We start from the raw sequence: 24,096 nt of genomic DNA, 5'->3' as shown, positions 1-24,096 counted from the left end.
ATCTTATAAAGAGGACAGATGTCCCAGGCTTGTGCACTGATAGTGTACATATGATTTAATCTGAGAGCCGACAGGCACAACCTCACATTAATCCATAGAATTACACTGGGGGGAATTGAAGCAATCTAATCAAAAACAAGACCAGGTCAAAACCTAGTATATGGCTGGACCTAACACACTTCATCCGGCCGACCAATGGTGTAATTTCATCACTCACTCAGTCACTCAGCCACAGACATTCGTGTTTATAGGGCTGGCCCCGCTGTTGTGGTCCAGCCAATAACTTCTCATCTCAGATGAGTCCTTTCATTCTCAGTTTTCAGAGTATATTGAAAAGGACAAGATGATATCCATTCTGTTAATTCAAGACAACATGTTTCCTTTTTCTTTTTCATGTCACTTGCCTCCGGACAATATCAAGAAGTTTGGCTTTTACAGACTTTTTAAATGTTTTCACACAATGTATATTAACCCCTGCTGTGATATATGGGTTAATTCCTCTATGAAAACAACCATGATTTTTTGACTCATTCTGGGGCTTAGGTAAAGAATACGGACACCATCATGACTGTCTGTTTTCTATATCAAACAATAAACTTTGGAATTTTTATTTGAAAACTTGAATAAATTAAAACTGCACACTATACATACTTTCTTAGAGGGCATCGTTTCTGTTCCTCATGAATCACATGTATCATAGCATTTCTTTGCTTCAGGGCTCAGTCTTTCCCAATTCAAGTAAATGTGCACTTTATTGGAAAGATTTGGAACATTAAAATGAGTGGTAATGCATTCAAGCTGAGCACAAGATTCCAATCACATCCTCCAAATATGCACCAGTGGAATAACAAAATTACAGTTGTGTGCATTCTTTAATATTAGTAGTCAACACACACTGAGGGAACATCAGCCATGGAGCAGGGTAGAAGCATCAGACAGATATAACACGACTGAATAAATTACTCCTGCAACACATGGACAAGTACAATCCAGATATGAGCTGTGAAAATCCATTAAAAATGCTAAGAGACAATACAGAAGCAAAATGGAGTCACACTACCATGGCACAAATGCATGAAATGTGGAGTGGTTTAAAGGTATACTACTGTATGCAGAATATTTTATTTGAGAACATGATAAAAGAACCATGCTAAGGCATATCTATGATGCACTGGCAATTTCAGTCTTTACACACTAGCCATATTTGTGCACCTTTTACCTGTATTTTTTCATTCTAAAATGTGTTCGGGACATTTCTGGGGAGGGGTGGGGTTGAGCCTGTGGTTTGGGATCAGATTCCAACAAAGTGTTGCTAGTCAGCTGCTGCAATGGCAGATGCTAAGAAGCCTGGATACAGTGAAGCAAAAAAGGAGACAGGACTTATTAAAAACTAGAGTCAACCTCGGAATCACTTTTCTTCTGGGGCGTCAGCTGAAGAATGCCTAGGGGATGAAAAGCAATATGGAGTTAGCCTGTTTTCTGTTGGACCTGCAAGTAATGTTACTTTTAGCTAGTTATCTTATGCAGCTAGATGCCCGAGGTTGGGCTTTTGTATGAAATTATGTTCTTCCATCAAGCTGTCTTTCTCCCCAATGGGATTAGCTGTAACTGTTTATAGTTGCACCTTAGCAAAGTTTGGTAATTCACCTGCTTTTATTTTAATCAGGAGAGATGAATTTGATACAGCGTGCACGCTATCTAGCAAACGTTACAGGTAGCCAACTTCATTAACAAAGCTAACAAAGTTGCTAACCACTTTGAAAAGGCTATGATAACTTCATGAAAAAGTCTTTCACTTTACAAGTATATTGGCTAGCTATGATAGGCCTATGGCCTGCTCAGTATATAGATCGTTAAAACACTGCCTAATTACTGTTACCATGTATGTCGAATCATTCATGTTGCTAAAAATGTTATTTTCAATATCTCTGACCATGTCACCTCTTCGCTTGACATTTTGCTTGTAGCGCTCAAGGGTGTGTCCTCAATGGAGATGTGGGTGGGGTTGAGGATGAAGGATGTGTGAGTGGGGTTTACAAACACAGAGTCTACAAGGGCAACACAATCCTACATAGTATACCTTAAAGACTAATTGTAGACTACAAAGGAAATCCCTGCTGTGTATTACAAGCATCTGTCTCTCTCCCGGATGAGCTCAGTTCATTGTATGCTTGTTTTGACAATGAGCCTGCCATGAAAACACCTGTGACCCAGGACAACTGCTCACTCACAATATCTTGAGCTGATGTGTGTAAAGTTTTTAAGAAGAATATTTTCACACAAGATACCTGGCACTGACGACATCCCTGGCTGTATGTGTTCTTACAGACCTACTGGAAAATGTCTTCACAAATATACTCAACCTCTCCCTGCAACAGTCTGTCATCTTCACCTGTTTCAAGGCAGCCACCATTGTACCAGTCCCTAAGAAAGCCTAAAAAACCTGCCTGAACGATTTCTGCCCTGTCACAATAACGTGTCATCATGAAGCGCTTTGAGTGGCTTCTCCAAACCCACTTTAGCATGGCACTTGCTGACTCTCTGGATCTGCTCCATTTTGCCTGTAGGATAAACAGGCCTACATGATGATGATTCTATTGCCATTGCCCTGCACACTGCCCTATTACACCTGGTCAAGAGGAACACATGTGAGAATGATGTTCATTGACTACAGTTTGGCATTCAAAACCATTTTGCCCTCCAAGCTTGTCATCAAGTTCAGGGCCCTGGGCCTGAATATGTCCCTCCACAATTGGGTCCTGGACTCCCTGAAAGACAGACCCCAGATGGTCAGGGTGGGCATCATCACCTCCTCCACTCTACCTCTCAATATGGAAGCTGGGATTCAATAGACATTGTCCTTAATTTGACTAACCAGTAAAAGCAAGAATGTTTTTTTCCTCACAAGCATCGCTAGGCAACTTTGACAATCACTACAACTAATTAGAGGTTTGTGAGGAAAAAGTGCAATATACATGTTTACTAGTAAGTCAAATTTGAGGACAAATATGAATACAGTCTGCAGTCTTGCAGCAGTTAGATATGTCTCTATAGAGAAACAATAATTGAACTCAAAGGGTATTTCACAGGACAGTGGGAGTGGCATATTTTTGAATTATCATACATCAAGATGGCTGATATCACGATAATACAGAATTTATTCATTTCTGCCACATCTCAGTAAATATCCCTGATACTAACAGCTCCACGCAAGATCAAGATTCAGACTGGCAGATCCATACAGCAGTTGACCCAGTTTGCGCCTCCCTGTTGACTCCGGTCAGGAGGTGAGAAACAAATGTGGCAATTAGTGTTGTTCTGTGAGTTCAGGCAGGGGCTGATGTCCTAATAAGTTGTAACATTCACAAGGAAATGTGAAGGTCAACTGAAACTGTACAAGTGAGCCTCTCACTGAGAGGAGAAGCAAGCCAATAAGGGAAAGGAAAGCACAGCGCACTATGGGAATTGTAATTATATTTTTAATTTGCCTTACAACAATAATTGTTGAGTTCAAAATGTTGTTCTGAATGTTATATGAAAACCCTTTTGCTGTTATACACTCATAGGGTCTAATTAGACAATGGAACTGATACCGTCTGTGAAAGTCAGTGAAATTGATGGCTGCCTTGAGCTATCAATTTTAATACAAATCTTTAGTCTTGTATTCTGTCTGTGAACTAGTTCAGCTTCTAATGATGTTGTGCCCAGTGTGCTGGAATTGAATACTGGCAGCATACCGAGCCCTGTTGGTAAAATGAAATCCTTAAAGTTGATGATGTAATACTATAACATTAATACATTTTAAAATGCAATATGTGGCATGGATTTTGGGTGAATGGTTCTCGCTCATCCCTACCACGGAGCTTCTCCACCCTAGCTCCCCAGTGGTGGAACAAACTCCCTGTTCCTCTACGAACCACTCAAGCATTGCCCATCTTCCGCCGTAGTCTGAAGGTATAGCCTGAACTGAAGACGCATCTCTTCAGACTATACTTGGACTCGCTATCACCACACTGCAGGGCACTCCCAATCTAGGATCACTCTTATGACTTGTATCCTTCTACTTTGTTCCTGTAACACTTTCATTTTACACATGTACGTCCTGTACCACTTTCATGTTACATGTACCTGCATCCAGCACTTATATTGCACTCGTATTGTTATCTTGATGTTGTAGCTTGTTGTTGTGCCTCCTAGTTTGACTTAACATTACTTTCTGACCTAGCTATGCGTACTGTGTGAACTGGACTTAATGTCTTCTTAGCTTTGAGTAACTGTTACATAATGAGTATTGTGCCTTATGGGTCCTGTGTATTGTAGTTGTTCCAATGACCTTCGATATGCACTTATTGTATGTCGCTTTGGATAAACGTGTCTGCCAAATAAATGTAATGTAGTCTATACCAATGCAAGCTCGCATTTAATATGAATCTAGATTCTGCACTTGAAACCACATTAGTTGGTTACATGAAAAGGACCTTGGCCAAATGTCATTTCTGTGTCATTTGAGACAGTAAGCAGTTTTCCTTGACATATGCCAGGGGCACTTTAATCATGTAAACTGTGCTTGTGGTATCACACCTTTAATTGTATATTTCTTGTTGATCAACAGATGACATAAATGTTGCGCTCGCTAAAATAGGTGGAAGACATTCTTTTACTAATATATAATTTTGTGAGACTTTGCATACTTCACAGACACTGGAATACGGTTGAAGATTGCTATTACTTTGTACTGTTTTCACATCTCTTGTTTCCGGCCTTGCAGAAGAAGAGCAAGCTGCACTACCACATCGCGGTGATTATAAACTACCTGGGCCACTGCATCTCCCTGGCTGCGCTGCTCCTCGCCTTCATCCTCTTCATGCGCTTGAGGTGAGGCCAGCTCCACTGTCCGCTGTCATTGCACGGTCTCAGTCTGCCACACTATCTTCTCCCCATACGTTCAGTCCAGGAAGTCCAAACTCCGGCCAAGTCCGGCTGGGGGAGGAGGTGAACACCTGTTCCCAGAAATATGTTCCCAGAAATATTTGTTTTATTGATTCAGGTAGGTTTTTCTCCTTACCCTCACAAGAGTGGTTAAATCAAGATTGCCTTCACATAGGCACTGCTGTTCATCTTATTTTCAAGCCTTCATTACTCATCTATGCTGCTGATTGTATTATTTTATTTAAGCGGTTCATTCTTAGGTAACTTCCTTATTACAGTAAGAAATATCTGCTGATTCAATCTGAAAATGCAATTTCAAAGAATATGGTCATTATATGCTTAGGTTCCTGTTCTTGTATCAGACAGTGGCTGTCTGCATTGTGCTCCTGGTGAAAGTTTCTTCCCTGTACTTTACTAGTACCATATTGAGTAATACACAAGCCTTCCTTAGAAGCACATAACTAATTTAGTCACAGTTTATAAGCAGACAAATTTATTCTTCCATTTTTGATAGGAACCATGCAATAAGTCACTAATCAAATATATGCCATTACAGTGACTCAGAACTTTTTTACCAAATGTTTTAAATTACTCACTGTGATAGGTGGACTGAGTGGTTTTTACACAAATCCAAGTAACTTATTGTCCAGTCTGATGAACACTTTGGGTGAACTTTACTCCTGCTTTACAATATTTTCATTGAAAAAATTACCTGTTATTCTGAAGTGAAGTTCAGTTGATTATGAAGCAACTTATGATATACAGTTGGTAGCTTGAGAGTTATATTCCATTGCATTTCTTTTATATTTATGTTTAAAGTTTTACAGTTAACGTGGAGGTTGTTTTAAACCTGGGAGGTCATTGCCTGCCAGAACCCCAGATTCCGAACTATTTTATTTCTTCCCAAATGTTGACTGCACTGTAAAAAATATAAATAAATAAATAAAATAATGATAAAATATTAGCAGCTGGGTTGCCAGAACTTTACTGTAAAATGGTATCAATATGTTCAGCATACAGTGGCAGGCAGTATATCTAACAAATATTTTATACATTATGGTGTTTCACGATAAAGGTTACCATCACTTACATTTTGGCTGTTTACATTTTGGTACCTTTTGTTTTACAGACTTTTGCTGTAAAATTCATGTGAAAGACATTTTTTCGGTGTGTTTTTCATGGCAACAGCTTGCACAGGCCCACAAAACAATATTTTGTATTTATATTTTTTAAGACAAAACACAAATTTAATACATGATACAAGGGATTGTCATGGAAGATCTCCATGAATAAAAGAATTGAATATTCGCAAGCCTTTTTACTGAAATACTAAAACCAGTACATGGGCTGTACTGTCCATCCTAAAATTCCCTACTGTCTTCTTGAAGCTTTTTTGTTGACCAAAAGAAAAGCTATGAAGAAATTAGTCTAACAAATCATTTTGTGTGGTTCTCCCAGTGCAAAAAGCTTGTGAAATTACTGCCTATGGCAGATGTCTTGATTAGCTATGCTCTTCAGACACCAATACCCCGCTCTGTTCTCTGTCCCCACACATTATTTATACTTATTCCTTTGCTATGCTCAATTATTTTTGGATCAATATATCTGGCTGACTATCCCTGGGCTTGTTTGACAACCATTTAAAGCAAAACTCGTTTACAAATGGGACGAAGGACGAAATGCTTCTCATAATTGCCTCATCAGGAGCTTCTACAGCTTGTTATATGACCAAGATTAAAAATTGTCCAGACAGCTACATTTGTTAAATGAGAGGTTGCAAAAGGAGGACACGGGAGTTTTTCCTCATGTTTCGCATGATAAAGTCTAGAAAGTTCATGAGATGGAATATCTCATATGGAATATTTTTCTTTTACCTATTTCCTAAGGTGTGCTTGTGACAGTATGATGAAGTATGATTATGAAGCACTCAAGAGATTATGCAAATAGAGCTCTGAACTTCCATCTCATGAATACATTATGGTATAACATGAGACTAACATATGTTTAAATGCATAGGAAAATGTGATGCGCTCTGGTAAAATTGCTTTCATGTTCAGAAACATAACATTGCCATTTGTATTTCTAAAAAGATAGTGTTTTAAAGAGATGTGACCAACTGCAGATCAGAGGATGCAGGCCTAATTTTAAACATACCAGGAAAATACAACATGGTCACCTCAAGATTCTAGTCTGGATGGCAGAAGAAGCAAAAAGAATTACCTAAACAAATAAAGATTTAAAGAGGACTGCATGCTTAAAATTGATTAACAGACAGACACAGTTGACATTCATAGCTTTTCAGGAGTACTGTACAAATAATCTAATGTGAAACCAGTGACAGCAAAAGCAGTGTTACAGGTCAACTGGCTCTTATTCTTAAGGTGGTTGGGAATCTTCTTGTATAATCAAACAGAGGTACTTCCTACAGATAATGATTTAGGAGTGAAACATCAGTTATTTCTGATCGCATGCTATACGGCCATTGATGAAGGTTATTTTCTGTACAGGAAAATGATCCAGCAATTTGTATGCAGGGCAACAGTGGCAGTTATTATAGTTAAATGTTAGAATCCACCTAATTTATTTGATTGGCTGGGGTGATTCTAATTTAACCGTTTTCAAAAATGTTGTGTTTGTAGTTGAAAACTTCTACACAAATGCAAGTCCACTATTGGGTTCCAGAAGTGTTTGGCACTAAGTTTCCAGAACTTCACCCAGTCAAAATGACCGCATTGAAAACCAATTGGTTTGTAGCTTAGCCCAGCTCTTTGATTGCATGATACAATGTGCCCTAAATAAACATGAATGAAAGAGTAAGCTTTCAGTATGCATTTCCTGACAGATTCTATACCAATAAAGCTACGCATTCATTAGAGATTGTCCCACACTGCTAAATACTGTGCTCTTTTGAATACATTTCCTATAGATTATAAGGGCATAATCAGCACTTTTGTCTATTTCAAATGATTTTGTAACTTGTGCCAACTATTTGCGAACTAACAGTAAATCCTGTTTTAGTAAACTGCACTGCATGACTCTCATTCTTGTTCACTAAGAATGAGAGTCAATGAACATGAGTAAGAGTCTGTACCAGTCCCTGCATGACTCGTTCTGTGCATGCATCAATGCTGCCAGCATAACCGGCCCAAAAGCAAAAGACAGCTATGCTTTTTCCCAAGGAGACAACTGTATGGTGGAACATTTTTAAACAGGGTCCCTAATGGAGAAGGATTCAAGAGTGAGTCCCTCGCCTGATTTCCTTGTCATTCAGCTCATTCAACACAAATCTCTAACTGTTCTGCATCACATAATATCCAGGTGGCTTCTAGCTTTTTTAAATGTGGAAGCATTTTCCACTGATGGCCACTTACCTTGTCTCATATCAATTGGGGAAATGCAATTGCATTTTACAGACAGGAAAATGTGCGGAACATTAAGAACATTTTAATTTCTTTGGAAAGTAGTACCACACGTCCCACTACCTATAAAGGCTGAAGACAATGTGTTGCCTATTGCATCCTAAACATAAAAAGCTTCCCCCCCCCCTTCCCAGGCAAGGTTTTTCACAAGAAGGAATTGCACTGTGTGCTTCTTATGTCATGAATGCAGCTGCCCAACAATTCATTGGACAATATAACTAAAGAATTCCTCAGACATATGGGTTTTTACCACACTGCCACTAGTTTTCTTGAAAGCATGATAACAGCTGGGATCCTCTTCAGGATGGAAGTCAACTAGCACAATACCTTGATTTAGAAACTATTCAACCTATGTGTGGGCTGTCCTTCAGTTGAAAAATTGCATATTATAGATGCATCTCCTTCTCGTTTTGATCCCTGTGAACCTATTCCTTTATTGTGCAAATGTAACTATTCAATTCAAATTCAATTCAATTCAATTTTATTTGTATAGCGCTTTTTACAGAGAACTGTCACAAAGACACTTTACAGAGTAGCAAATTCATCTTAATGGTTCATTTCACAATGCTTTATGTCTCCATAGAGCTGCTGTGGGAGCTAATCGGGTCACAGGGAGAGGAAGCTATGCACTATCCTGTTACAGATGAATAATTGAAGAGCCAGTTACTTGCCTTAGTAGGTGTAGTCACATGTGTCTTGGGGGGCTCTGCGTATGGTCTCTCCCACTTCTGTTCAACAGACCAGAAAAGAAAGCACATACCTATGAAGTAGGCCACTGTACAAAAATGAATTGCTCTGCAATTTTCTTCTCGCCATATTTGTCAGCTATTTATCCAGAAATGCACTACATTACAAAAAAATAATAGGAGTGATAGAGGTTAGTCAGTAAAAATGAATCATGATATTCGTGACAAATCTCTGGAATAATGCAAGCCATCATGTTATTCGTGGGGTTTGTCATTGCTCATATCCATCATGGTGATGGCTCATTAATGAAAGTCGAGCTCAGTTGTTTCCTTCTATTCTGCTATCTGTTAATCCCTCCCAGTGAGACGGGATGGGCTTCCTCATCCGTAAATAGAGTAGAGCGATCTGCGGGCCGTCTTGCCCTCGGATCAGTGGAGCAAAGAGAAAATGTGAGCGGTGCTGGATTGGCTCAGTGACCAGAAGCCCTAATCTGCACCCGATCAGCTTTGCGACCCTCTAAAAACTGTAATCTGCAGCAAACAGTCCTGCCAATCAAGCACCTTTGTACATGACGAGCAGAATCTCCAGAGCTGACAACAGTCTGGCCACCCCACCACCCCTCCCAAACCCCCCCCCCCCATCCCAGGGAATCATGCTCCTCAATACATATTTATAGCTTTTATCCTGGGAAATGAATCGAAGAGAGATTCATCTTTGTATAGGGGGGAACAATATTAAAACAAGGCATATCGGCATAGCCCTTGCTCTAACATCTATGTCGAATAAGGGCCCATTAAGCACTGTCAGACTGCCACGGAGCCTTTAGAACGGCAATCAAACACTCTTCTGTGAAAACCAGTCCCCCAATATGAAATTAAATCTGTTTCTCCACCTCCTACCCTCGGCTGCTATTCAGCTATCCTATCCCCTACGTGAGATCAGATTAATGGCAGCATTACAGGGACATTTATAACACATTACCTTATAATATTTCTGCGGACAGTAATTCATTTTATGCTCCACAGTATATATATGATTACCTTTTTTTGCCATGTGAATTTTTCTTTTAGCTTGAAGAAACAGTGCCAGAACTTATGGCAAAAGAATCAAAAAGTGTGCCAACCTTTGAGGCATACAGCCACACTCTCCATTGAGTCCATTGTTCTTTTCTGACTGGCACAGCAGTATGTGTGTGATGTTCAATAACTTATAATTAAGTAATCATATAAATGTTACTGCCAACTGTAACAGTTGGTTGGGATGTATGGCCCTATTGTGAGGTGGTGGCACCTCTCACTCTGATTTCTGTGGGTTAATTGACCCTGACGAGGGGCAGGTGTGTGAGTGCTATGGTGAGGTGATGGCACCTCACAGGCACTTGCTCCGAGTTAATTGTCCCTGATGAGGGTCAGGTGTGGGAGGCCTTTATCTAGCCCCTGATTTCTGGGGTTCAGCGCAGACTCATTGTTTGTCATGCTCTTGGTGTGTAGGGGTGTAAGAATCAGCAGAAGTTACTGCATTGATCCTATCTGCCAGATTTGATCACCATTTAGTTTCTTCTCGAGCTGATTATCTCCGCGCTGTGGAGGACATTTTGCCCTCGTCTCTTTAGTTTTCCTTTTGTTTTCTGTGCTGCGGCGGTGTTTCATTTCTTTTAGTTTCACTGACAGAAGTTTCAGTGAGTGGAGGGAGCGATTATTTAGCTCTCTATTATTTGGTATTTCCCCTGTCCCTTTCTATCGCTCAGCGGTTTTGTGGTTACCCCTCGGGGTTAACTTTTAGATCCCCTTGGTCCGCAATTGCATCCCACCCTCCGCAACCGTGACACCTATAAGTGGTATTATGTGTACATGTGAGTGTGGACAAGCGGAGTGAGAGCAAAAGACTCACTAGATAGCTGGCTAATGAGCTCTATATGTCATTGTATTAGTTGTGCCCCTGTTGTGATTCTAAAAACACTATTGTGGCACCGTTAACTGGACTGACTGAGTTCATAACATCATACAAAGGTGATCTTATTTATTTCATATGCAGTAATGCTGTTCCCACCCCGGAAGTGCATTCATACCGTGAGAACCACATGGCTTGGGGTGATTTGTTCTGCACCTTATCTACTCAACCCCACTTCTTCATTTATTTATGTTATCTGAACACTTTCTAGACACAAAGGTTTTTGTTTGACATAAGCTAAATATGCATTAAAATACAATGTACAAAAGTCAAAATTATTACATTTTTGTTTGTGTACCATGAAGAAATATACAGTTAAATGCGAAAGTATTGGGGCCGTCATGGCAAAATGGTTGTTTTTCCTCTTAACTAATCAAACAATGACTGTTTGATTACATTTGTTCTGATTAACATATATTGAACGATATTACAATTTCAATCAATGTTCCAATCAATTCCAATCAATAAAAGTTAATGACAGCATTGCAAGGTCAACATTTTGTTTCATTCCCCTTACATTTGATGACCAAATTGATTCTGTGACTCTTGGACATCACTAAGTTCATGATGTGAGCCTTTGCTGTTTTTGTACCCTTCAGCTGTCATTCAATACTTAATTGTTGCCAGGGCTTAACATTAACATTACAACCCTTCACTCGGAAAATGCTGGTAGAATTCAGCAGTGGCGTGTAACTCGTTAACTATGACTAGCCATTTTGGCGTGACTTTTTGTATGAAAAATAATTGTAGTTTACAAAAGGCATCTAAAATAGTTAAGTCAGTTTGTGGTGATACTACATGGTACTACAAGTCCCGTGAGTGCTGGGTGTACATTGTGTGCTCACCCCATTGGCCAGAAACTTTGCGCTCTTGCTCTCACATCCTCAATGCGGAAGGCGAATTTGGCTGAAATCAAACTACAGCCGAACACGGCGGCACATACAAACGTGTGTAGGGTGTATACCTACACTCATCACGACTTCAAAGTGTTTGTTTGGTGACACTCCAGGCTAGTGGAGAGCGATTCAGATTCTCCAGTTCTGATCGGAAAACGAGGAAGTGACAACAATCGCAGCACCAAACACAGAAACCAACAATGGTTTGGTAAAGGAGCATGAACTTTGACTGCAGACAGATGGACGTCCATGATTTCAAAGTCTCTGTGGTTTATTTAATGCTTGAAAAAATAAAAGTAGGCTTGTCATAGTGTTCAGTTTAACCGATGGCGTAAAGTGGGCAGTATACTCCAAATGATGGCAACAAAACCACTGGCAAACATGAAACGATGAACGCAGTGTACTTAATTTTATGTCACTCCAAGCCGCTTGCTTCCTAGCTTTACAGCATTGATTTCTGCACCCACAGCAGCCTAATTTCATAAACATTATGAAACCATATGTTGCAAAACTATTTTGTTGAGATAAAGGACACATACAAGTAAGACAATACAGTAATTAAATAAACTGTAAAACAAAGCTGAACTCTGCGCCTAGCTGGTCAAACATGATGCAACCAATTGCAGACAGGGGGAGGTCTGTGAACTTGCAAACTGCTTGCAAACAGTTTGCTGTGGAGGCATGCCGTCGCTTGTTTGAAAAGGGTTGTTTTGAACAAAAAGATGGATTTTGGTAAATGGAGTATACAGGCTCCTAAAGCCTTCATAGGTATAGTTATTGCCACACTTTTAAAAGTTCATCAACAGAGCTTCAATGTTGACTTCATTAAATTAATTATATTCACATAATCATGGTGGTGCAATGAGTCTCGCCTCACAGCAAGAAGGTTGTGGGTTCGAATTTCTGCTTGGGACCTTTTCGTGTGGAGTTTGCATGTTCTCTCTTTTTCCGCATGGGTTTCCTCCGGGTATTCCGGTTTCCTCCCACAGTCCAAAGATATGCAGAGAGGCCGATTGGAAACTCTAAATTTACCATAGGTATGAGTGTGTTAAATCGTGTTTTGTCTAAAGCTAGCCAAATAATTTAGCAATCTATGTAATATCACAGATTCTAAACGGTTGTTAATATCTACATCAGGAAATTGCACATAGACAGTGCCTTGTCTCTTAATTCTGGAGAATCTGTTTTGCGCAGTCATTTAATCTATAGTAAAAAGCCACAGGAGAGATTCAGAGGACAGCTGAAATGTCACACTACATCAGCAAGGCATACATTCATCCCTGAGGGTTACTTTTGTTTGTGTCTAGATGTAATTGTTATTATTTTTAGGCTGCTCTGACACTACCCAATAGGTATTTTATTATAGGCATAGGCAGCCCGTTCACATATTTCACTATAGCAATGTCCCTACCTGTGGATTAATTCATGCTGCTTGCTGGAGCCTTTTCACACGCAGCACTCCTTTTAATTGCAGACGTGCTCCATTTGTTCTTTTGTACATGAAAAGTGAGGCAAATATAGACTATACCAAAGACTTTACATTCCATTCCCTGGAGAGTTCACCTTATTGAGGATGTTTTATTTGATTGAAAAAAGATTGTGTTGCATAGTTAAACGTTGTAATGTGAGGTCTGAAATGCATTTGAAACCTGCCCTCTTGCTGTTCTATTAGCACTGATGTCCACATAGTGTCAGAAGGTTTATTGCTCCTGTCACATTTTGCTGGTGCCTGCACAACATCAAATGCTTCCAAAATGGTATTGTGACCTAATTTTGGGGTATTCACGATCATTATAACTGCAGAATAGCTAACAAGAATCTTGGTTCTGCCTGGAGTTACAATTTTCTTTTCTTTTTTTTTAAAGGTTTCACACAAAGTGAAGCCAAGGAAAAGACTTTGATCATTTCTAGGTAATTTTAAGACACACCTTCTCCACCACTGGTCAGCTGACTCCTCTGCTCTGCCCTTTAATTTAATTGAGAGCTGTAGACCATGTCAGGTGTGTACCAATATAGTTTCCACCTAATACTCCACTCCTGGATCTCACTAGTATTTCGATGTTTCATGTAGAAGTGAGCATCACTTACTACAGAAAATGTCAGTGACTTTAGAATTCATGAAATTCCACAAGTAGGTCTGAGAATGATGAAGCTGGAGACTGGAGAATGGACCATACCACTGACTGGACAAAAAATCTGGACAAAAATAGACCTTTGCAAATGTCAAGTGTTTTTGGTGAGTGAATTAAAAGTAGAATCATGAATAATCTATTGTGGGATGCCCCAGTGCTGCTGAAGGTATTAGGGAATTTCACTTTATATGACTAATCTTTTGCCCTTTGAGTGGGCAGCACATCCATCAGAGGAAGCAGTGTGGATTTTGTAAAGAATTTGCTCAGAACCTTTTGCTTGCTTTTCCCTCTTTTACCTTACATTACATTACAGGCATTTGGCAGACGCGCTTATCCAGAGTGACATACAACAAAATGTATAACCAAAACCAGGAACAAGCGTGTTGAAAACCCTATAGGGAAGTACAGTCCGAAGTGCAGGGAACGACCGTGTAGTTTAACTTGGACCCTGTAGGTTAATCTGATTAACACAACAAAAAACAGCAACAAAGCAGTCTATGCAAATAAAACAAGCAATTGCACTTGTGCCTACTCAACTAAGTCAACTAAGATAAACAGCTTACCTAGCTACAACCCTAAGATTACATAGTCAATTAGAGACTACAGGGAGGTAGGGAGGAATGGGACGGAGACGGAGTTTCTAAGCGCCACCATTGTCGCGCTGGTTGTCCATTTACCAAGCACCCCCTCCCTGCAGTCTCATCTCCAACACATGATACACTGGACAATAATGTCCATCTGGCCATCCATGAAAACATTCTTTTACCACAAAAAATGTGTATTCCATCATAGCAACAAGATAAAGCCACCAATAGCTGAAGGTATGCCAGTACAGATGTGAAAAACGCTGTTCACTGAACACTGAAAAATTATACCATGTCATTCTACTGTCGATATCTACGACAAAATATGGAATAAATATACAACCTTACCACCTAAATATACAACCTTACTGGTTTTAAGCATAGAGATGTCCCTTTTGAGACCAAGTGGTCATATTGTCTTGGACAATCCATTTGTGAAATATATGCTCATTTGTGATGCCTGGGTACCTAGTTGTGTGTATATACCACACATGTTGTTTATGGTGTGCCTAAATTATGAATATAAACTAATCTAAGTTAGTACTGTAAATGGTACAAATGTCTTGCTCCATTTAAGCCAAGTCTCTGTGATACTCACATCAGGAGTTATAAAGCTTTAAATAGGGTAGCCCCTAAATGGGCAAGGATTGGCCAGATTTGGCATGTGTGCAAAGGGGTTAAACAGAAGACAAAGAACCTATAGCCCCCAAAATATGAAGGTGTGCGGAAGACAATCCATTTGCACCCACCCACCCCGCACAATCTTGATGGTTTGGTACTGAATTTGTCCTCTTGTCAAGGTGTCATACTGAACTTGAAAGCTGCCAGAAAGCTACTGCATAAGGAGGAAATGACTTCAGCCTACTAGTGATTAATCCATGTAGAGCACAGTGGATTACTGGGTGCAATGTGGTTTATATTTTTTTAGATGCCCTTATTGCCTTTATGCCCCCCACAATTGCATCCCATGCCATGTCTTTCTATAAGACAAGAATGTCACCCCTTGTTTGTTTATGACACCAGTACATTTGAAGTTAGCTTAATTCCCAAGGAAGAGCTGAGCAGAATGTCAATAAAATAAACCACTACACGCTTTTGTTCAATGCTACTGCCTTTCATATTTCTATTGTACAGCAAGACCCTTTTGATATCCAGGAGCAAAAAATATGAAATACAAAATATCCAACTCCATACTCACACCCAGACTGAAACAGACTGAAACTTATTCAGTCAATATTTGTGCTTGACTTTGGACTTGCAATGTTTTTTTTACTTTATAAACTATGACATTTTTCTTGCTAATTTTGGTGATTACCAACCATGCCAAATGCTATTTGTAAAGAAAAAAATTACTTGGATTAAAAATATATATAAAAATGTTTCTTCTGAGAAAGATTGAGTCACAAAATGAGTGTCACATTTTGATTGAATCCAGGCTATTATTTGTGCTGATATGCTGGAGAAGTGATTTCTAGCTGAATGTGCTGATTGGTGCTTCAGATTATATTTTCTTCTATGGGTACCTTAAAATAACAAGCCAGTGGGCCTTCATTACATAGAGAGCACCCCCAGCAGAGCATGAGTAAAGGAGATTAACCCTATAGGATTAATCCTGAGGATTCCCAGCTATCTTGATGCATAACAACCTGTTTCTATACACCGAATGAGGCCTGCCATTTTTAAATAGATGCTTTGTCTTAACTTGATTTAAAAAATATCAAGATGCATATCTTGTTATATCTAAAAGGTCGGCATTACCATGCTGTACTATATTTTCTTTTTTTCCCATTCAGACAAATAGATTTGTCCCCTGTCATACCTCATGTAGGAAAGTGGGGGAGCAGACAGAGAGAGCCCTCAAGTTAATTTTACAATTGTGGCAAAAAAAAAAAAAAACTGGTTGAGAAGGGGAACAATAGGATGGAAAGGTCTATAATGGCTGCATTGTGCCTACTCACAGATGGCTCAGCTATAATTAAAGAACAGAGTTTCGAGTGGGAAAAAAAATCCTAAAGGGCAGCAATTAGTCAAGGATAGGTGCATTTATTTATTTATTTATGAATTATATTTTTGCTATTTATGAAAATATTTTACTGTAGAAATGTTAAACAATGTTCACTTATTATCATGTGCAAACATGTACAACCCACAGTTAAAGTTTGGTCATTAAACTAAGATTGACCATTAAAACTACACTACTGGGGGAGATTTGTGTGTTTCAGTCCATAGCGTGGCTGATTCTCAACCCATATAAAAATTCCTTTGTTTAAACCAGGGATTTGAGCATCTCCATGGTACTTTCTCTGTACTGTTATCCCATCTCTATCTGTGGTCCTCTCTGCTTTGCCTGTATAAACTGAAAAATACTTACAGAGAGTGAACTTGAACTATATTGTAATACTAATAGGCTTTACCTTGATTCTTAGAAGTCAAACCTACCAATAAAATATTTCTCCTCATTTAATTTGAGCCATCCTTAAAAAATATACTGAAAATCTTTTTTTTTCATGTTTAGAATGAATGAGATGACTGGGAATTAATGACTAGAGAAATATTTATATTGTAGAGAGCAATGAGAAACTGATAGCTATGAGCACTGCGGGGCAGTTTGAGCATGGCAAGCCTTATCTTTGACTTATCTGATTCATAAAACGAAGAGACCCTCTCGCTCTCTGGATGGATCAGTTTGGAAGTCTCATACAACCTTTAAGAACATGTCACAACTGAAATGTTTAGTATTTTGTTATGAAAAGGGTATTATTGACAGTTCTGTGATTACTGGTAAATCTGAAAAAAAAAAAAACATTTCAGAAAGGACATGGGGACAGTCTCCCATTATAAAATCTATTTGAACATCCCATGCAAGGCCTCTTAAAGAATGACTTGACGCAGTAATTTTGCCTCAGACATGAAATGGAAGAGACTTGACATGCAAGAAGAAAAGAGGCAAGCACAAATCCTTACAATTGCCAGAAATCATTTAGCATCCCACAGAAAGTGCCAGTGACCTCTTATCATTGTGCACAGACCTTTCAAATTAAATGTGCCATTTTGTGCTCTGTGACTGGTGAGTGCTGGTGAGTGCTGCAGTTAGATTGAAGCTCATCCTTTTGCTTTTTTTCCTTGCTGACAGGAGCATCAGATGTCTACGGAACATCATTCACTGGAACCTGATCACTGCTTTTATCCTGCGAAACGCCATCTGGTTTGTTGTCCAGCTGACCATGAACCCGGAAGTGCACGAGAGCAACGTTGTGAGTGTGGCTGTGGATCACAGGTCTTTGGCAGCTTCACACATTCCCCTGCACACCAATCACTTAGTTGGTGTCTCGACTTAATGCATATCAGAATCTGCAGTATTTTGAATATTCCTGTCTTTTTCTTTTGGTGAGAGGCATTATATCCCAAATGAGCCTGGATCTGGTTGGTATTACCTTCAGCTGGCTCTAGGATTTTGTGGGGGGTGGGTAGGGGGAAGTGATCACAGTCTGGGGAAATGATCGCCGCAGACACATAAATAACAATACTGTACAATTAAAATCTTACAAAAACAATCTTTAAACTTGAATTCTGTGGCCCTGCATATAGCATTTGTGCCAGCAGCCAGAATTATCTTGTATTATCTATCCTTGATTACACTATTTTCTCTCTTTTCAAGACTTATGTCCCTCCATCAATGAGTTCTCATTAAGTCCTCTTGGGTATAAATATGAGAGTGTAGCTTACTCTTACACTGCTTCTAGACTGCTTTCACTGCTCCTAGGGTGAGCTAATTAAATCATCTGAAGCCTAATACCATAGAGGTACCAGGAGATCTTGGAAAGAATGGTCATTTGGAGATGTTTACTAACAGATAACACAGTATGGACTCAGAAGCAATTAGTCGTAGACCACAAAGACCCAAATTCATTCAGGACTAATTAGGACATATTCACATTGTCAGACACTGACAGTCCATGAACTATAATGAAGTCCCACTTCCATAGACCATTTAATGGCATAGTTGGAATGTATTTAATTAGTGTGCATTAACAGCACTGGTGTTAAATAGAAATCGGCGTAAATGCAAATATAGTTCAAAGGGTCTTTAAATGTGGTAAACCAATCAATTTATATATGAATCAGAGAAGGGCCATAATGTTATAAAACTTCATTAGATATGACGAGAGTATCTGAAAAACAGGGATGATACCATTTTTAAAACATTCTACAAACCTTTTATATTACTTCAGAAGCAGCACATACCACCATCATAAACACTGTGTAGACATTCATACATTCTCGTGTCAATAGGTGCAAAAGGGCATATAGTGTGTGTTATCTTGTATATCATGTTACATCTCTGGTGACACAACACATGATTTGCATTTGCCATTTTTGGCAGAAGCATTTATGAATGTTTATGTAGTACTTATGAAGGCACTATGCACTGCTTATTAACTTATATAGCTCATATGAAAGACAAAAAAAAAGTTTTCTTTGTTCTAAAAAAAACTTGATATTTTTATTGAAAATTACAGTGATACCAAAATACAAAAGCTGGCTACGCATATGAATTGTTCCATAAAACAGACTGACAGTGCTGATCAGCTGGTGGACTGCAGTGTAAAAAGCAGCAGAATACTGGTGCCTGCAAATGAAACTGTGCATTATAAATTCAGGGGATTTTTTTTTTTTTTAATTGGGGGTAAAAATGGGTCAGAATAAGCTACCGTTGTTTTATTGGAAATGAAGGAAACAGACATTAATTTGGCAAAGCTAAAGCAGTAGCTAGATGTACACATTAGCACTACCTCAAACACATACAGTATATTTTCATATAAGCACAGCTGCATTAACAAACCAGCTCACTGTTTTACCTAGTGGGTAGTTGGCTGGCTACCTAAAATGAATACAAAAAGCCTGATCAGGATTGAAGTGTTAATTATGGAGCCATTATCAGAAGAAAAATAAGTACAAAAATGTTGGTTGGTTGAATTGGTACTGTAGTTTCCATAGCTTTAATAGCTTGCTGGCCTTTAAATGCTGGACATTTTCTTTACATATGACAGTTCAGTAGGCAGGTGTGGAGCTGGAGGTTTTTGTTACTGATAAAAGATAAAACTGTCATGTTCACATAATTATGAAACACTGCATATTCAAGTATTGCTGGACAAAATACATCCATTTAGGAGCTATAATTCAAAAGGTGAATCTTACTCTGCTGTTGAGCATTTCACCACTTAACTTTCATCTCATAATGGCTGTTGGTTTAAGCCTATTTTTCACATGAGTAGGACAGGGACTAGATGTAGTTTGCGAACCTTTAAGAGAATCTGTCCCTGTTCAGCACACAAAGCTCCCCTCCTGAACCATTAAGCAGCTCATTTGACTCTTCTGTCTGCACTGATTTACAATCACGCACAAAGTACACAGCTTTTCCTACCTCAGTGAGATGAATGACAACAATCACGTTATCTCATTTTCCATTGAGCGGCATTTATTTCCCTGGCGAGAGAGCTTGTGCTCCATCCAACCTTAACCAAACAGCCCTATCACATCCTCCCATCTCCAGTTATGTCTTCAAATTGCCGAATTGTCCTCAAAAACCTTGACCACATTCGACTTTAGCTTCAAACCCCCACCCCCCCAAAAACAATATGAGTGAAAAAGGTTTATTTTTGGAGTCCAACAGTATAAACGAAGGTGGGAGGATCACAAGCAGTGTTGGCAGGGGACGAAGCCGGTTCAGATTGGTGTAACGAAGATTGGGGATGACATTTATGGCCACATTAATTTTCACTCCTCAGTCCCTGTGTTAAACCGAGCTGTGCTGCTATACTTCTCTTATCTCAGGCTACGCCAGGGCTGCACAGCAGGATGTTACAGTGATAAGAGTGAGTTATGTTTTGGCGACAGATTTGAGTGTGGTGAAGCCTGGTGATAAATAAATAAATAGGATGAACAGAGCCCCTGGCTTGTGTGGTCCCTGGGCTTGCCCTAATTATTGTGCCACGTGGTGAAACGCATTCAGATGGTCCAGACTCAGAGCCCAATAAAAGCGCTTTACAACTTTGTCCTCTGGGCTTATAGTGGGCCAGCCTCCCACATTGCAACGTATCACCATTTCAAAATACACAGAACACATCTAGTATGCAACGGTATTCTGGCCTATGAAGCACTTTGCTCGCTGTGTCAAAGCCAGCCTCTTCAATTTACAAAATGGAATGCCTGAGGAAAAAGCTATTACTTACTGCTCTGAAACTATCCATCAATAAAATATCAGGGAACATAAAAACATGAATGGCTTGATCTTCTCAATTCCGATAAGCTGAATTGCATGAGAATCAACATGAAGTCAGTGTAATTCAATCTGACTACAAGAGAAGTAGTAGCTTGCTGTTTTATAATGTAAAAAAGCAAGTACTGTTTTTAGCATCTTCCTACAGTATGTTAGGCATATGCCCATGTGAGCTTATTTCTGGGACCTGGATAAAGGTGTAAAAATGTAGCGCTTATAATCCTAAATGATCTTTTAATATGAACACATTATGGTGTAGTTAAAGCATCATCATATCTCAGCCAGAGGATGTTTGTGTATTTGATCACTATACATGTCTCGAAAGGGCACAATGTAAAGATAAACAACTATATTCTACACATGTTTAAAAATGAATATTAAAAGAGCAAATTCGGGTTTGTTTCACCTTGAAATCATCAACCTTTTTTAAACCAAGAAACCAGATTAGGTGATTCAACTGTATTATTAAAAAGCAATACAGTACATACTTTACACTACAGTACTTCCTTTTCTTTCCATAGAGGCACTACTCAGTTACAATCCACACCACTACCTGGCCCTGAATGCCATGGTAATATTTTATTTCCATGTTTCAATTGCAAGCAGTGTCCTTCAAATACACGGTCTATTATTATGCCTTCATTGAATCTCCATGTGAAATGGCCGCTCGATCGGACCTGGTGGGCTTTGTCCGTCTTAGGGCACCGCGGCATATTCTCAAGTAATGCATTGTATTGTTTGCTGTGTGTCGCGTGGTTTTCCCTCTTTCCCCAAGATCTGGTGTCGGCTGGTCACTGCAGCGTACAATTATTTCCACGTGACTAACTTCTTCTGGATGTTCGGAGAGGGCTGCTACCTGCACACCGCCATTGTGCTGACGTACTCCACGGACAAACTGCGCAAGTGGATGTTCATCTGCATCGGGTGGTGTGAGTAGATGGCTCCGGTCCCATTTCATATGCTGTGGGCTTGCGGATGGCTTAAACTGAATGTTGACGGAGGATCAGAGGACTGTGAGGAGACAGTGTCAGAGCCACTCGGCTGAATTCAAACTTCCATTCAGCTTTCCGGTATTAATCAGATGAGACGCATAAGGAAAGCATACATGGTGGCAAGGACAATGTAGAATCACACGATTTCAGTTAAAAACCATAATGCTTTATTATGTCCCTATTCAGAAAATGTGTGGTATGAGCAGTGTTCAGGATTAGCCTGGATAATCATTCAAGTTTTCAGTTGACTTTCATAACACAAAGAATGTATTGATAGATTTTGACAGCTACAGCAAGCATTCATCAATTGATATTGATATTCCTCATAAACAAGTTATGAAAATAACATTTGCATCTTTCATCAACAGAATATTATCATGGTGCTTGAGTGATGTAAAGGACAAATTAAATTTATTCTTTCAAAATGTACCATCATTTAAAGTATTTCTGAAAATTACTTTTTTTAAAATTTTAAGTTAAATATGAATTTGTTTTTACAGGCATCCCTTTTCCAATCATTGTTGCCTGGGCTATTGGAAAGCTGTATTATGACAATGAAAAGTAAGTTTGAAACCGTATTTCAGAATTTCACAGATGATGGTATTTCTGTTCAGAGACCTCTTAAAGATGGCCTGCCGTTGGCTTGGCTCATAACTATTGACATTAGAGAGATGGATGTTGTTCATTAGTTTCAATTATTTACATAATTGCATTCTCTGCCAGACCATTAAACAATCAATTTCAAATTAGCCCAGAGCTTATTACAGTGCAACAGGTGGTTGGAAATCCTATTGCATCATCCTGTACAGCCACTATTTTCAATATCTCTGTTCGAAAAGACATTTTGAACTGTTGTCAATCCAGGATTGATGCAATTATTGAAAAGAAAACATAAGCCTCTGCTTGTAAAGCTAATCTGTGATGATTGGCCATCAAAATAAGGAATAGATATTTCATGCTACACTGAACAGCTGAGCACTGCTGAGATCCGAGGCCTCAGGAGGTGACCATATAGTTTAGGATAGATAGTAATTCCTGCCCATGCACTGTACATTCATTTTGCATATACCTTACTGATCAGGACCTCTAATGCAACTGGCTGTGCCTTTCCAACTGTCCATTAGACTTTCCTCAAAGTACATTAAAACATGTATTTCAAAATATGATGTGAGCATATTACGTCCCACAATGATGTCCAGTAAGAATTTTATTTATTACTGTAGCTGGGTGTGGAAATGGAGCTGTATTGAGGGCCTGGGCAGTGTGTGACTGGGATTAGTGACGTTACAGTCCCGGTTGGCACACTGCTGTGTAACGTCAGTTACATGAAAATTGTTCCTGAAAATGATCTTCTTGCGGTGTACAATTATTAAATCATTAAAATTAGGACCTCTAAGACATGCACCTCAGATTAACAGACTGACCATTGAACTGAATGGATACGACACTAAGAGTAGCATAAACAATTGCCTGTTTTAAAGCATACTATCAGTGAAGCACGAATGCAAGCATTTCATTGAAATATTCGAGTGCCATTCAGTTTTTAAAGAGGCAACATATTACAAAAAGTTGCATTATATAATCAGATACTTTCCTTTTATTTATCATGAATTATATCACAGTGTTGACAGACACAGGGATATGACACTGGTATAGTAAGCCTTACTTGGAGTTGCTGAGTAATAGATTTTTTTGAGGCACTGGAAGAGCTGGGAAGGAATTTTAGGTCATGGCACTCAATTAAGCAAAACAAATATTGCAGATCTTGAGGCATACATCTGTATGGTGGCACTTATATGATTGTAATTGTTCTTCTCTTTAGTGGTGTTCACTTAGCATGTAAAATGTACAAACTGACTGAACCCCTGCAACTTACTTAGTGTTTCTTTTTTGGGTCACTCTAAGTCAGTGGAGACCAATCATGTGCCATGGAGGGCTGAGTGTATGCAGGTTTTCATTCTAGTCAATCATTCTCCTGCTGATTTCACTAATTAGTTCCCTTCTCTCTGGTTGTAGTTGCGTTAATTAGTGAAATCAGCAGATGTGATTGGTTGGAATGAAACCTGCATACTCTCCGCTCTCCTTGGCACATGATTAGGCACCACTGCTCCAAGTGTTTGATGTAATTGTAATTGTTTAGATCAGAGAACAGGGGCTATTGAATCAGGAAAACTGGAGCCTTGTAACTCACAGAACAACTCTTATCTAACATAACAAAACTGCTGGA

General features: G+C 39.2%; 1 protein-coding gene across 2 annotated transcripts in view; it reads left to right on the top strand.

Moving 5' to 3' along the window:
- Positions 1-24,096, top strand: part of LOC118218028 (corticotropin-releasing factor receptor 1-like) — a 110,639-nt gene that overhangs the window by 69,436 nt on the left and 17,107 nt on the right. For both annotated transcript variants that reach the window (XM_035400376.1, XM_035400367.1), the window contains 4 exons: positions 4,769-4,875; positions 17,731-17,851; positions 21,653-21,806; positions 22,370-22,430. In XM_035400376.1, coding sequence (XP_035256267.1) covers positions 4,769-4,875; positions 17,731-17,851; positions 21,653-21,806; positions 22,370-22,430 — 443 coding nt within the window. The remainder of the gene's footprint in view (positions 1-4,768; positions 4,876-17,730; positions 17,852-21,652; positions 21,807-22,369; positions 22,431-24,096) is intronic.

Source organism: Anguilla anguilla, chromosome 2 (genome assembly GCF_013347855.1).
Source record: "Anguilla anguilla isolate fAngAng1 chromosome 2, fAngAng1.pri, whole genome shotgun sequence".
NCBI classification, from domain to species: Eukaryota; Metazoa; Chordata; class Actinopteri; order Anguilliformes; family Anguillidae; genus Anguilla; species Anguilla anguilla.
Note: the sequence above shows the minus strand (reverse complement) of the source record. Positions and strands in the feature narration are given on the sequence as shown.